Source organism: Sturnus vulgaris, unplaced genomic scaffold (assembly GCF_052056855.1).
Source record: "Sturnus vulgaris isolate bStuVul1 unplaced genomic scaffold, bStuVul1.hap1 Scaffold_507, whole genome shotgun sequence".
NCBI classification, from domain to species: Eukaryota; Metazoa; Chordata; class Aves; order Passeriformes; family Sturnidae; genus Sturnus; species Sturnus vulgaris.
The window spans coordinates 33,081-48,844 of NW_028276504.1; the positions used below are offsets into that span (position 1 = coordinate 33,081).

Below are 15,764 nucleotides of genomic sequence, written 5' to 3' on the forward strand. Positions count from 1 at the left end.
TAGCCTGTAGCATAAGGCATAGGGTAGTTTTTGAATTATTTTGTGGTGGCTTTGATTCTTGCCAGTATGTAGTGTTTGTTTGAGGTAATGCTGTGTAGCTAATTTCTGTTTTCTTATTAATATTAGAATTGGAGTGTTGTAGTATATGGGCTGTTATTATATCCTAGGGGTTCTATTTATTTGGTTGGATTGTTTTCTAGTTATGGATAATTTTTCTCAAAAAACCATTTTCAGAATTTCAGGCGTGACACAAAAGAACACTCAGATTGCTGGAAGGGAAACGTGTGCCCAGATTGTCTCGAAGCAGTGCTGCTGTCGGTTCTCGTTCAGTTGTGTCTTCTGAAAATGAGACTGTTGTATTCATTGCGCTGTGCTAAACACTTGTCATTCTCCCAATGCCAGGAAACAGATGAAGCTTGAAGAAAGAGGAAGGAATTTGGAAGCGTACAAACAAGCTGAGAAGAGGTTCAGAGATCAGGGTGCTCACTGGCAGCAGGGGCTGGGGTTAGGGCTGAGCAGGAGCAAAGCCGGAGCACATCAACCTCACCTCGTGTTTTCTCGGGGGCTTTATGGCCCTGGCAAGAGAGAGATGTTCACTGATGAGTCCCAGGCCGAGCCGTGAGCACAGCCTGTTGTGTTGGAGCTGGGGGTTTTTTTTGAGACGTTCAGCAGCCACACTCTCTAGTCAAGAGTCCTGAGGTTTGTTGCTGCTCCACTTTCATCCTCATATCCAGCTTCCAGCCCTTTTCTTCTCTCTGTCCAGTGTGTCTTTTGTGTTCCTTTCTTGTCCTGTGTGCTCCCCATCCCATTCCCGTTCCCTACGGAGGGGGAGGGTGTGGAGACTGGGGGCTCCGACGTGGTTTGGGGCACCCCAAGGTCCCTGGGAAAGGGAGCCGGGCTGCGCTGGAGGAGCAGGTGAGTCGGGCATGGGGGGGGGGGGGGGGGGGTCATGCTGGGTGCCAGAACATTGACAGGGAGGGGTGGGTGTAGAATGCATGAAAAACAGAAGAAAAACAGAACCATAAAAAATAGCTAAATATAGTCTAAAAGGAATGTTTAAATGCTTTTTATTTGGGTAGAGGCACGGTTTTTATAGCTAATATAAAAATAAAATATAAAGAATAGAAATAGATTGGTATACATGTAAAATATAATGAAATCTAAGTAGCAAATATCTATGAAAAATCGAGTGTATAACAGAAATAATGCAAATATAAGAATATGTATAAATATAAAATAGAGCTATGAGAATGGTAATAAGAATGGGGTAAAACATCAGTGAGAAATGGAAAAAAACCACATGAAAAATGGTGGGAAAATCAGTGAGAAATGGAGAAAAATCAGTGAAAAACGGGGGGGGAATCTTTGAAAAATGGGGAAAAAAATCAGTGAGAAATGGGGGAAAAAAAATCCATGAAAAATGGGGGAATAAATCAGTGAGAAACGGGGAAAAGTGGGGGAAAAAATAATTGAGAAATGGGGAAAAAATCAGTGAGAAATGGGGGAAAAGTCGATGAAAAATGGGGGAATATTCAGTGAGAAATGGGGGGGGGGGGGGGAATCAGTGAGAAATGGGGAAAAAATCCATGGAAAACAGGGAAACAATCCATGGGCAATGGCGGGAACAGAGCGAGCTGTTGTCGCTCGTGCTGTGGTGGCCGATGCTGTGGGGAAAAAATAAGTGAAAAATGGGGGCAATAATCAGTGATAAATGGGGAGAAAATCAGTGATTAATGGGCGGAAAAATGCATGAAAAATGGAAGGAAAAATTCAGAGAGAAATGGGGGCAAATATCAGTGATAAATGGGGAAAAAAATCAGTGATTAATGGGGGGAAAAATGAATGGAAAATGGGGGGAAAATTCAGAGAGAAATGGGGGCAAAAATCAGTGAGCAATGGGGGGGAAAATCGGGAAATATCCATGGAAAAATGGGGGGAAAAAATCAGTGAGAAATGGGGGAAACATCATGGTGAAATGGGGAAAAAAAATCTTTGATAAATTGGGGAAACAAATCATTGAGAAATGGGGGAAAAAAATCAGTGAGAAATGGGGAAAATATGGGAAAAAATCCACGAAAATTGCGGGAAAAAATGCATGAAAAATTGGGGAAAAATCAGTAAGAAATGGGGGAAAAAATCCATGAAAAATGGCGGGAAAAATCAGATCGGCGATCGATAGCTAATGCGTGCCAATGGATTAGATCGGCGATCGATTGATCACGACTACCGATCGATTATATCGGCGTTCGATTGCTAATGCCTGCCGATCGATTAGATCGGCGATCGATTGATCGCGCCTGCCGATCGATTATATCGGCGATCGATTGGTAATGCCTGCCGATCGATTAGATCGGCGATCGATTGATCGCGCCTGCCGATCGATTAGATCGGCGATCGATTGATCGCGCCTGCCGATCGATTAGATCAGCGATCGATTGCTAATGCCTGCCGATCGATTAGATCGGCGATCGATTGATCGCGCCTGCCGATCGATTAGATCGGCGCTCGATTGCTAATGCCTGCCGATCGATTAGATCGGCGATCGATTGATCGCGCCTGCCGATCGATTAGATCGGCGATCGATTGCTAATGCCTGCCGATCGATTATATCGGCGATCGATTGCTAATGCCTGCCGATCGATTAGATCGGAGATCGATTGATCGTGCCTGCCGATCGATTAGATCGGCGATCGATCGATCGCGCCTGCCGATCGATTATATCGGCGCTCGATTGCTAATGCCTGCCGATCGATTGCTAATGCCTGCCGATCGATTCGATCGGCGATCGATTGCCAATGCCTGCCGATCGATTAGATCGGCGATCGATTGCTAATGCCTGCCGATCGATTAGATCGGCGATCGATTGCCAATGCCTGCCGATCGATTACATCGGCGATCGATTGCTAATGCCTGCCGATCGATTAGATCGGCGATCGATTGATCGCGCCTGCCGATCGATTATATCGGCGATCGATTGCTAATGCCTGCCGATCGATTAGATCGGCGATCGATTCATCGCGCCTGTCGATCGATTATATCGGCGTTCGATTGCTAATGCCTTCCGATCGATTATATCGGCGTTCGATTGCTAATGCCTGCCGATCGATTAGATCTGCGATCGATTGCTAATGCCTGCCGATCGATTAGATCGGCGATCGATTGATCGTGCCTGCCGATCGATTATATCGGCGGTCGATTGATCGTGCCTGCCGATCGATTCGATCGGCGATCGATTGCCAATGCCTGCCGATCGATTATATCGGCGATCGATTGATCGCGCCTGCCGATCGATTATATCGGCGATCGATTGATCGCGCCTGCCGATCGATTAGATCGGCGATCGATTGCTAATGCCTGCCGATCGATTATATCGGCGATCGATTGCCAATGCCTGCCGATCGATTAGATCGGCGATCGATTGATCGTGCCTGCCAATCGATTATATCGGCGATCGATTGCCAATGCCTGCCGATCGATTATATCGGCGATCGATTGATCGCGCCTGCCGATCGATTGATCGTGCCTGCCGATCGATTATATCGGCGATCGATTGCCAATGCCTGCCGATCGATTAGATCGGCGATCGATTGATCGTGCCTGCCAATCGATTATATCGGCGTTCGATTGCTAATGCCTGCCGATCGATTATATCGGCGATCGATTGATCGCGCCTGCCGATCGATTAGATCGGCGATCGATTGCCAATGCCTGCCGATCGATTACATCGGCGATCGATTGCTAATGCCTGCCGATCGATTAGATCGGCGATCGATTGATCGCGCCTGCCGATCGATTATATCGGCGATCGATTGCTAATGCCTGCCGATCGATTAGATCGGCGATCGATTCATCGCGCCTGTCGATCGATTATATCGGCGTTCGATTGCTAATGCCTGCCGATCGATTATATCGGCGTTCGATTGCTAATGCCTGCCGATCGATTAGATCTGCGATCGATTGCTAATGCCTGCCGATCGATTAGATCGGCGATCGATTGATCGTGCCTGCCGATCGATTATATCGGCGGTCGATTGATCGTGCCTGCCGATCGATTCGATCGGCGATCGATTGCCAATGCCTGCCGATCGATTATATCGGCGATCGATTGATCGCGCCTGCCGATCGATTATATCGGCGATCGATTGATCGCGCCTGCCGATCGATTAGATCGGCGATCGATTGCTAATGCCTGCCGATCGATTATATCGGCGATCGATTGCCAATGCCTGCCGATCGATTAGATCGGCGATCGATTGATCGTGCCTGCCAATCGATTATATCGGCGATCGATTGCCAATGCCTGCCGATCGATTATATCGGCGATCGATTGATCGCGCCTGCCGATCGATTGATCGTGCCTGCCGATCGATTATATCGGCGATCGATTGCCAATGCCTGCCGATCGATTAGATCGGCGATCGATTGATCGTGCCTGCCAATCGATTATATCGGCGTTCGATTGCTAATGCCTGCCGATCGATTATATCGGCGATCGATTGATCGCGCCTGCCGATCGATTAGATCGGCGATCGATTGATCGTGCCTGCCGATCGATTATATCGGCGATCGATTGCTCATGCCAGCCGATCGATTGCTAATGCACACTATTTGCACACTCCTTGCACACCCTTTGCACTCATACAGAGGCAGGAGGTTTCTCAGTTCTGGTCGGGCTTTTTTGGGGCGTTCATTCCGGGGGATTTCCTCAAGGATTGGGACACTCCTTGATCCCATCCCTTGCCTGTCTCCCAAGCGCCACCCTGTGGGCAGAGCGCGGTACTGCGCGCCTGCCTCTCCCAAGATGGCGGCTCGGGTGTCGCGCCCCCGACCTTCTAACTCTGGCTGCAAAAGGAGGGTGGCACAGCAAGGAGCCCGCTCGCTCTAGTGGGATGCCTGCGCACGACGCCGACACCGATCCCACGGGTGCGATTTTCGGCGGCGTTTCCAATCGTGCGGACATCTCCTTCAGCCCGCTTCGGCCCGGGGAAGAGGGGCGGGGCCGCCAGCGATGGTGCCGGCGCAGCCCGGGCAGGCTCGGGGCGGAGCCGGGGCTTGGCGAGGCGGGGCACGGAGGTCCCGGGGACGGGACCGGGCGGGGCCGGGGCGGTGCGTTAGGGGCGGTCCCCAGTGGTCCCAGGCGGCACCGGGGGCGGGGCCGGGTGATCCCGGAGCGGTACCGAGCTGTGCTGGGGACGGTGCTGCAGGGGCGGTGCCGGGCCCGCCTCAGGGTGATTGAATGCCCAGAAATCGCCTCCTCTGCCCCGTGCTCACACTGAGCTGCGGGCTGCAGCGTGCTGTCGGAGCTCCGCACACAGCACGGATTTGGGCTTCCCCTCCTCTTCTTCCTCCTCCTCATCTTCCTCTTTGTCCTCTGTCACTGCTGAGGCTCTGGAAAGAACTGAAATTCTGCAGGGAGAGATGTCCTCTCGTGGCCCCAGGGACTGCCTCGGCACGGGCCAGGAGCGCCTCCGGCCCCTGCCTTCTCCTGCTTGAAAAGATCACCTGGAGCCCGAGCTCGGGGGGGTGAAATCAGCTGAAATCCAGGTAACTCTGTCAAGTGCCCCCAGGGACATCGGCGGGGCTGGGGAATGAGGGTTTGAAACAGCAAATTCTTTGGAATATACACCTGTCCCTGTGCCGATGCTGCTGAGCTTCCTGCCACAGTATATCCCCACTCCATGAGGCGCTGTGAGGTTATGGCAGTGGGAATTGAGCAGGGAATTCGGGGCTATGGGCATAATTCACGGGAGCTAGCAAAGCTGACAGCCAACCCCAAATCGGGGCACAGCACAGAGAACAATCTGTGTGCTGCCCTGTCAGCTCAAGCCCCTGGGCTGGGAAGTATTGGGAGTTAAATGTATGGAATTACACAAATCACAGCAACTGGCATCACCCAGAGGGACAAACCAAGTCCCAAACAATTCCTCCCCAGTCCACTCTGGGAAAAACACCCTGTGCTTGCCAGGAGCTCTGACCCTGCTTTTCCTACCAGCTCCTGAGCAGTGTCAGGGCCACCACGACGCCTTTAAAATCCAGATAAACCCCAAATCCTACACAGTGATTAATCCAAAGAAAGTACTGAATTGTTGTCATTAAAAGCTCAAAACTCATTAAGAATTCTATGACAACAGTGTAATGGACTCCCAGGAACCTCATGAATTCTCTCAGTTTCATTTTTGTGTATTTTTACTCCCTCATTTGGCAGCTTGTAAAACTTATCCTGGAATTCAGAGGTCAAGCAGGATCGACTTTGGATTGACCTTCACCTCTGTTCCCACTTTGTGCAAACACAACTCGTGCCCAGGTGGGTGAACTCATCACCTCAGCTTTTCATTCCAGAGTATCCCCTCCTTATTTCCCTGTAGATGAACTCAGATCCACTCCTCACCTCCACTGGTCATCCAAGCGTTCATTCTGTTCCCCACAGGCCCTGGTGGCCCCGGGGAGCTCCCTTGGCCTTTCTCCTGCCCCTCTGCAGCCCGAGGTCGCTACACAAACAGTTCTTGTGTCCCCTCTAAATGACCCCGGGTTTTCTGCTCAATGAATGGCATGACCCGTGCCCACTGCTCATGATTCACCCAACCAAAATCAAGAGCAAATGTTGCTTGGGCTTTAAGAACTTGAAATAACTCTGAAGCAAAAGAAATCACCTTTTTCTTCTGGTTTTTATTTTTATTTTTTCATTTAAGATGCTGGACTTGCCTCTGTGGATGTGTGCTGAGCTCTCACTGCAGGGGACTGTCAGGCCTGAATGGCTGTGAGTTCGTGTTCTTCTCAGTAGGGAATCAGAAATTATTCTTAGACCATAGAATTGTTTTCTGAAACCTTTCCCCTTTCCTCTTTGTGCCTTTGAATTTTTCAGCTGTTCCCTGTTGTCACTTCCCCTGCCTGACTTCTGTGCAGCTCCTAGCTGGGAAAAACTGGGAAAACTTAGGGGGTACAGAGGTGGAATTTTTGGCTGGATTTTTCTAACATTTCTAATTTTGCTGAACTTATTTCCCCAGTGAGAAGAGCACGAACTCACAGCCATGCAGGCCTGACAGTCACTGCGGGAAATCTGACACAGTATTAATAAGTAACCTTTCCTGAGAGCAGTCACCACCCCAGTCCTCCAGCCTTGTCAAATGTTTGCAATGAATGGACCCAAGTTCTAATCCTTAATCTAAATTTATGTCAGCTTTTGTTAGAAAGATACTGGACAGTAAATCATACAAGAGAATTTAAAAATTGCACAAAGAATAGCCGGCCCAGACCAAACCCAACCACCCCCATCAGTGCTCCACCCCAATTTTGGGAGAAACAGTGATACAGTTTATAAATACTCTCCTTCCACACTATTCAGTCCTTCACCGCACATCCCCAGAGAGGAGTCCCTCAGACCTTGCTCCCCTGAACACCAGGAGAGCTGGAGTTTCACCCAGATCCCACATTCCCATGGCAGTTAATCCCAGCAGGGAGGCAAAGAGGAACCCTGCATCCTCTGACATAGCCCACAGCACGGGCAGCACCAGGAGCCCTCCAGGCTCAGACCTCTGGTGCTGAAGCCTCTGGGCTTTGGCTGATCAAACACCACAGCTCTTGGCAAAGATGGCAGGAGAGTCGTGATTCTTCCTGTCCTAAAAGAGAGGAGGAAAAGAAAATTAAGTCGACTGCAGAAGGATTCCAGCTCTCACACTTCTGGGGGGGGGAGAGGGAGGGGGAAGTGATTTGCCTAATTTCCACTGAAATCAGAGGTAAATGGTTCTAATCTGTATCCTTGGAAATCTGCAATTAGATATTTCGTCAACACTGGATTTAGTCTATTAAAAGCTGTACATTTTTCCCTCAACCATACTTTATGCATACTAGAGAAATAAATTTGCACGTTTTCTGGCTTTTCTGACATTTCCTGGCTTTTTAATCCTAGTCTTTGCCTTCTGAAAAGCATTAATTGACTCAATTTTCACTCATGACAAATCCACCTGGTTTTTAAAATATGAGATTTTACATTCATAGCGACAGAATTTTCATTGACATTTAAACTTGACTGAAAAATGTGCATGATTTCTACTGTGTTACCCTGAATGAGAACTCTATCTGTCAATTTAAATAACTTTCACTCTTTTCTTATTCATCATACAGCTTTTATCCCTTCAGATACCTTTGCTTTCTATCTATATTGTACAGCAAACCTCCACAACTTTAACTTTTCCATCTTTTCTGAGACATGTTTTCTTGTATTTCAATTACCAGTGGCCTGGCGTTTCATTTGCTCTGGCTTTCTTTGTGACTTTTGTTACCTTATTTAGCCCACGAAAACACCCACAGGGAATATAACCACAGCAGCTTATCAGAGCTGTAAAATTGAGGCTACATTTCTGATGTGCAATATGCTCTTGCAGTACCTTCACGAGGGCATTCTGCATACAGCAGGAGAATATTTACTGATGTACTAGTGCAATAATGACCCACCTGCCTCTGCTCCTCTCTGGGGCACTTTCTGTCTGTAGGGATTGGAATTAACGACAGTCTCTCTGTGCTGCCTGATGTCAGAGCTGAGAAAGGTGTCGAGGATATATAAGAGTCGTGAGACTTGCCAGAAAGGAAGAGGGAGAAGGATACTCCAGAGCCAGATGCAAGCGTGGAATTGTTGCATGCACACTTCCTGCTAACCAAGAGGGCTTGCTGGCTTCTCCAGTTAGATCTGTGACCACAAAAAGGTAAATACTTTGCCTTTTTTCTTACTTTCCCTGCAGTGTAAAAGATGCGCCTTTAGAAAAGCACTATATCCCCTATTATTAATCAAGAGCATTTTTTCAGGAAAAGACTAAGACAGCTTTAAAGTAAACTGCACTGGGGACCAGAATTTGAGACTGGGATATGTCAGGAAACGCAAATCAGAGATAAGGGATAGGATTGAAACTACTGGATGGAAAATGAGCATTTACTGCTGAGAGCTATATTTCTGAAACTGAATTGTGTCACTAAACTTGAAGGGATCATTTTTCTCACTCTAGCCCGTGAAAAAGACTAATTGCTCTTGATTTAGGACAGAATGGGCATCGGTGATAGGATGTGCTGAAGAGTATTTGGGTTAGCTTTCAGTTTTGAATCACTGTTCTTTTCAGAAAGTTTGGAAGGGAAGATGCACAACCTGAAGTTGTCAGTTTTCTTCATTGCACTTTCTGTCACTCTGAGCTGTTTGGAAGCTACACCTATTGAGGGGTGAGTGACAAATAATCATGTTTATTTCTTTTTAGGGAAAAAGGTGTTCAGATTATTGCATGAGTTGCTTTTGCTTTCATGTCTTAAATAATATAAAAATAGAGTTATTCAAGCTCACTGTTTTATTGTTGTTCAGAGATTACTGTCTCTGGCTGATGATCTATCTGATGGTACTTCCAAGAGACAAGGATGGATGTTGCCTGTAATGTCACACAATACACTCTCAGGACTCAGTGAGGAAATGCCAGAACAACCAGCAGCAAAGACAAAAAGGTATTGATTTTCCTTGTTTCTTCCAGCCATATCAGATTGAATCATGAAGCAAACTTTGTTCCAGTGATATCCTGCTATTTGAGAGACTTTGCTTCTGCTTTTTTTCCCTCAGGAAAAAAAAAAAAAAAAGATATTAAAATATCCTTCTACTAAACAGAGCTTTCCTATAAGCATAAAGATCAGCTTTTCTGTAACAAAAAGATCAAAGCATTTAGGGTCGAAAGTGAAATCCAGGGACTTTGTTTCAAATCATTTGATCATTTTACGATTATAAACTTTCTTAAATTAAAGAGGCTGCAAACTCTACATTACCTTGTGAAGAAAGGTGCATTTTGCAAGCGCCTTCCTTTTTAAAAAGTTCATCAGATTTCCAAGCCTGGAGGGGAAAGAAAAGAAAACATACCCTTCTTAATAATACTGCAGCTCTACTGGAATGGAATTATTTTATGGTAAAAATGCTTTCAGTAATTAAGCAATTTTAAAATCACATAATTAAATATTAATCATAGGAAGAAGGAAAAGAAGAAATTGATTCTGAGAGAATTTCACTTGTCTGAAATATATTGTTATTTATAAATTCAATTTCAGGACCTCTGTGAGAACCAGTTGCTATTTGAACGTTGTGTGGTAAGGACTTGAATAAAACCAAAAGAAATATCCATGAAAGTCAATGGGAGGTTATATAAAGCCCTATGCAACAATTTTCTTGTAATGCAATTACACATTTAAAATATTAATTGCTTAAGAACTGCTGCCTATCTACTAATCAAGAACCTGTATAAGACAGACATTCCTTTCATAGCTGCCTTTCCTCTGGTATTATTAGATCAATACAAATAACTTCAAAAGGTTATATGACATTTTAGATGATAGATTTAATAATCAGTAAGCAAAGGAACACATTGGTAACTGCTCAGAGTTTGAAACTGGGATATAGCTGCTCTTCACAGTAAATTTTAGCCACAAAGTGATATCTAATTCATGCCATATCAGCATGAAGAAGTCCAAGAAAATATGCAACAACTCAGTAGGCAATCTCTGCGAGCAAGTATTTCTGTTTGAAGGAAGAACACAGTAATCTAAGAAACAAGTCTGAAAACCCAAGCTAACCATTACATTGCAATTTAAAAAAAACCCTCGTGCTACATAGGTTTTACGTGGAGTTCTGTAAATGATCTGTCGGTTCAGATCATAAAATGTTATTTCTAGATACGGATCCTTCCTCGGACACTCTTTAAAGTATCATTCAGCAAAGGATTTTCTCTCACCACAACAGAACTTTCAATTTGCTGGTGTTTCAAAAGAGATGTGGCAGGTTTTTTTTTTTAGATGAAACCTCTGTTTAGTCAGAGCTAAGTGGGAGAGAGACAGAGCAAAAGACCGTCCTAAGTGATTCTGCAGTTGGCAGAAGCTGGCAATGCCTGCTACTTCTCATGATATGTGGTGCAGATGGGAGAAAGAGTCTTTGGGTTTAATCCACTTGCTGTGGACTGGAATATTACCACTCACTTCAGTGAGAGCAGGATGTAATTCTGTGAAAACATGAGAACTGAATAAATGTTAGTGATCATCATTATGTTAGTAATCCTCATGATATCAGCAAGAGCTCTAAATAGATTTAGAAGTTCAGCTGAAAGTTAAACATTTAATCATTGCTTTCACTTTGTGTCTCACCTATACTATCATTACAGGTTTTCTAGATGTCATAAACTGCTGTGCAGGATATCAATAAAAACGACATATGACAGTTCATGTCTCTGCATTTGAATAACCTCCATCATTAAAACTGATAATAGCACCCAGCACAAGGATTTTTTTCAGGAACAAAGTAGGTGGTGGGAAGATTCTAATGTTCCTGTATTTGTGCACATATTAAAAGAACTCCCACATTAGCAGAGCTCAAATGACTATGAGAAGTGGCACACTCGATGGCTCATTGTTTGACTTACTGCTGGCTGTCTTTGTTTCACCTTGGCAGTCACCAGCTGGAGAAGAGGAGATGCAACACGGCCACGTGTGTGACGCAGCGCTTGGCCGATTTCCTGGTGCGCTCCAGCGGCAGCGCCGGGGCCCTTTACCCGCCCACCAACGTGGGCTCCAACACCTATGGAAAGAGGGACAGAGAGCCCCAGAGCCACGCACAGCTTTAGGCTCTGGAGATGGCTGCTGACACTAGAAGCTCAGTTTTTATTGTATCAACAACCTCTCGGTCATTTATTACTTGTACAGTCTTACCAGTGCCTTGTTTTCTCTGTGTGTGTGGGGGGGTATGTGATTTATGTTCATCATTCCACCATGCATGTACAATGACATGCATAGGCTATTCTTCCAACCCCATTAAGAACTCCAGAAATCTGCTTGTTAAAATCCTTTGTAAAAATCTGTCACGATAATAAATGGAAAAGTAATGGCAACAATGTTATTATTATTATTATTATTATTATTATTATTATTATTATTATTAAAAGGATGAAAAAGATAACCCATGATGTGTATGTCTTTATAGTCACAGTCTGGTAAGAGAAAGAAACCGCCTTAATTAAAGAACAATAAATATCAGAATGCTAGCAAAAGTTATGTCCTAATGAAAGTAAAACAGAAGAATCTTCTGTTTTTTAAACATCTACAGCATCTTGTCTGGTACAGTTGAAGGAACAACTAGATGAGAAAAGATGCTGCATTGTGCACCATAATCAGACAATTATGCAGTTAACTGATTGGCCTGTTTCCACTATAACATACAGCAAGCAAGGAAACGTGGTCTTGCAGCACAGACTTCTGTGCCTACTGAGCAGGGGATTTTAAGGATTTGCAGTTCTTATGTTAAGATGATATCAGTAAAATGTAAGCATAATAAGTATAATAATATATGTAAGTATAATAAATATCAATAAGAGATAGCTCTGATACAATCTAGGAGAAACTCCCGTCCTTGGGTATTCCTTTCCTTAACTACAGTAACAAAGGGAAGAGAAAAAACAATGAGTAGCTCAAGAACCAAAACACATCATAGAAACTCAGTAATTTTTTCCACTGGCATACTTAAATTGCTACCAAAATCCAGGGGAAATATTTCAGAGATGGGCAGACCTTAATGAGAATCTGACGGCATTATTTTCTCCTATCTCAGCCCAGAATCAGGGCAGGCTTAAAAACCTTTAAGTTCCTTTAAATTTTAAGCAAATTTTCATAGAGGTGAGCTGTTTCATTTCACAGAAATGGCTGTTTTGTCCACACTTCCTCAGTGAAGGGTTCACTGTTGTCCGAAAAACATTATTGTCCAATTACGAAAAACATTCAGCAGAACCTTAGTTCTGGAGAGGCAAATGAAAGTTCAATAACTGCCTTCAGTTGGTTTGTTTCCATTACAAAGTATACCTCGAAATAGAAACATTTTTGCTAATTTAATGTTAAATGGCATATTCACATCATTTCACACACAAAAAAATGCATGGGAATAAAAAGTACAGGATTCCTACTGTAAAAAGTGTTATTAATTACTCTCTTTATTGAGGGAAGTTTCAACCTTCATTAAAGTTCTAATGGATATTAATTCTGAATTTTATTGAGAAAACCGTTTATATGCCATTGAACTAATACTTCTGCCAGCTTGAAATGCCTTCCATTCCAGTTACTTTTGAGTTACGCTGCACACACACTGTGCGTTTAATTTGTTTTTAATTTAGAATATTTATTTCATTTATTAACATTTCAGAAAACAAATGAGAGAGAGGACAGCTTTCAAGTGTCTCTGCGAGATTGTTTGTACAGAGCAGTAACCAAGTGGAGCCTTCCCTGTGGGTAGCTGCTGATCTCTAGGCTGATCCCAGCCCGGAATATGAGCCACGCTTTATGCACCAGATTTTGTTTTTTCAGCTACCATTTGACAAACACTAACAAAGCACAGGCTGTCCATGCACAGGACCAGTGAAACTGGGTACATTATTTTCTGCCTCACACACTCTCGAATCTGGTGGATTGGATACCAGCATCTATTTCACACAATCAAACTATTCCACAAATACTGAAAAATCTAACTCGGTTCCTAAGTCAGTGAAACCACCAAGAGAGAAAAGAGGGGGACCATCTCACCTGTCTTTAGCTCCTCTTTGTCTAACCAGTTGTCAGCGCTCTCCTGCTATTTGGTGGAGGAAGACTACTTCCAATTCATCCCAGCTTAGACACCTATTTTAGGATGGGATTAATCACGCCTGAAGTGCCTCTATTTCTTCGCTGATGATAGAGAGTGTCTAGACAATTAGCTGAAAATGAGCACTTAGAATTAAGATAACTAGAGTTAGTTGACAGGAATCTCATCTGCATTTGGTATGAACCGTTCAAACTAAAATCAAAGAGAAAAAGATTTGGTAAAAAAACCCCACACCACCAGCACCTCAGACTCCAAATCAACTTTCATTCTGAGCTACGTTAGTTAATTCATCAGCCAGAGCATCTTGAGAAACTTCCTTCAGTGAGATTTGTTCCCGCCCGTACTCCCTTGAGAAGACAGCTCTGCTCCCTCCCTCCTGCTGTTGCTGCACTTGGCCTCTCAGAGACGAAGCATCTAGCCATAGTAAGGCTGGATACAAGCACAGTCCAGGGCTAAATGAGCCAGGAAAAGAATGGACTGTAATGGAAAAAAGAAAATAAATACATTTATTTAATAATGAATTAATTACTAATAAGCATTTAAGCATTACTTCATCAGCTCTGCAAACAGCATGGCCAGAATTTTCTGTGCATTTTTAAAAATCCCACTATGTATTTCTAGGCTTCTTCAGGGATGTAAATATTACTTGAGAATCGAGCCTTAGATAGATTGGATTCTTTTTCAATTCATCTGGCTTCCCTCCACCTTTCAGAGAATATGCAAGCAAACAAAAAATACAAAAGAGGAAAATTAAGAATACAGACAATGTGATAAACATGGCATTATTCCCCTTAAAAAACCGAAGATACTAAACCTCTGCTTTTTAGCATGTAAGTAACGAAGTCACACACGCCGCATATCAGGCAATGTTTAAATACAAAGCCAGTCCTAAAAAAGTCCAAGTGCACAAGCATAAAATAAAGCAGGAATATTTTGTCTAAGGATATATCGCTCAGTATTACCCATTAGCATTCCTTGTTTAACCTTTTATTGCATCTACTTATGTTAGTCACTTAAATCTTTAGTCTTTAAATCTCTGTTGTTTCCCCCCACTTTCTACACAAGGCTTTTACTTTTTAATGCATTAAAGGCTATTGTTGCAGCCACAGAACACTCCCATTGCACTTACCTATGCCCGATATGCAACAAATAGAAGTAAGAAAGCCTTCTCCTGCTGATATGACCGCTGCTCTTCCGGCCCTGCAGCCTCTCACCCCTACACCCTTCTAGAAACTCATGGCTGCTATCTTGCTGTGCTGCATCAAGAACAAATATGTTATTGAAATATAGAAATCATTGCCACCTGGAATAGGGTTCTGCAGTTGCTACTGCCCGAGGAATGAAAGGAAAACAGAGGTGGCCACACTGGCTGCACACTTGAATGCAATTACACAGCTGAATTCATGCACAAGTAAAATATAACCCGAAGGAAAGAAAAAATACCGGTTTTCTAGTGAAGCACAGAACAGCATCAATTTCCACAAACGAGGCTCAGTCCGAGTAAGAGCTGCAGCGCCACACTGCCTGGGGGGTTCTTCACTCCTTCCACACCCCAGTCCCCTCTCTCCAGCAGAGCAGCAACATCCAAGCTCGGTGTTCCAGCTGCTCATGTCTCTTTCAAAGAAAACTTAGCAATAAAAGCAGCTGTGAGTCAGGAAGACAGCCGAGTTTGCCCTTGAAAGGAGGTGGTCACACACAGTGAAAGACAAAATGCACAGAGAGCTCCTAAGGAAAAAAGGCAGCGACCACGTCTTTTCCCTGGGCTCTGCAGGGGAGGGGCTGTGCCGGCAATGTCCCTCCTGTGCCAAGTGTCACGATCCAAAAAAAAACCAACCCCAAATTATGGATTAGGATTATTGATTAGCAGGAGCGTGACCAGAGCCCCGGCAGGACGGCAGCGCAGCGCCGCCTGGCGGCGGAGCAGGAGAGCAGCGCCGGACCCCGTGCCAGTGTCGGTATCGCCGCGTCCCCTGCTAGCCGCGGCCATGCCGGTCCCGATGCCGCCCACGCCCCCCCGCGCGGCACCGGGTCCGCCCTCCGCCCGACTTCGTCGCGTCTCCGCCGTCGCTGTCCCTCCCGCCCCGAACTTCGGCGCCGCGGCCCGCCTCTTGGCATCATCTCGTCAACGCCCCACGGC

At 44.9% G+C, this 15,764-nt stretch overlaps 1 protein-coding gene and 1 long non-coding RNA gene across 4 annotated transcripts; one reads left to right on the forward strand and one right to left on the reverse strand.

Moving 5' to 3' along the window:
• Positions 1–9,113: 9,113 nt before the first annotated feature.
• LOC148217656 (islet amyloid polypeptide-like) lies at positions 9,114–11,894 on the forward strand. The gene is made up of 3 exons (XM_088158517.1): positions 9,114–9,204; positions 9,343–9,477; positions 11,456–11,894. Exons 1-3 carry the CDS (start codon positions 9,125–9,127, stop codon positions 11,625–11,627), a joined length of 387 nt encoding a protein of 128 aa, XP_088014643.1. The 5' UTR covers positions 9,114–9,124; the 3' UTR covers positions 11,628–11,894.
• Positions 9,309–15,533, reverse strand: LOC148217657 (uncharacterized). Of its 3 annotated transcripts, none has more exons than XR_015800894.1 (3): positions 13,570–15,533; positions 11,427–11,581; positions 9,309–9,853 (listed from the first exon to the last, which is right to left on the reverse strand). It is a non-coding gene; the product is annotated as an uncharacterized LOC148217657 (long non-coding RNA). The 3 variants fall into 3 exon arrangements; XR_015800892.1 differs by having other exon boundaries at positions 11,427–14,883; positions 15,071–15,532; XR_015800893.1 differs by having other exon boundaries at positions 11,427–14,104; positions 14,757–15,532.
• Between the last annotated feature and the right edge of the window lie 231 nt (positions 15,534–15,764).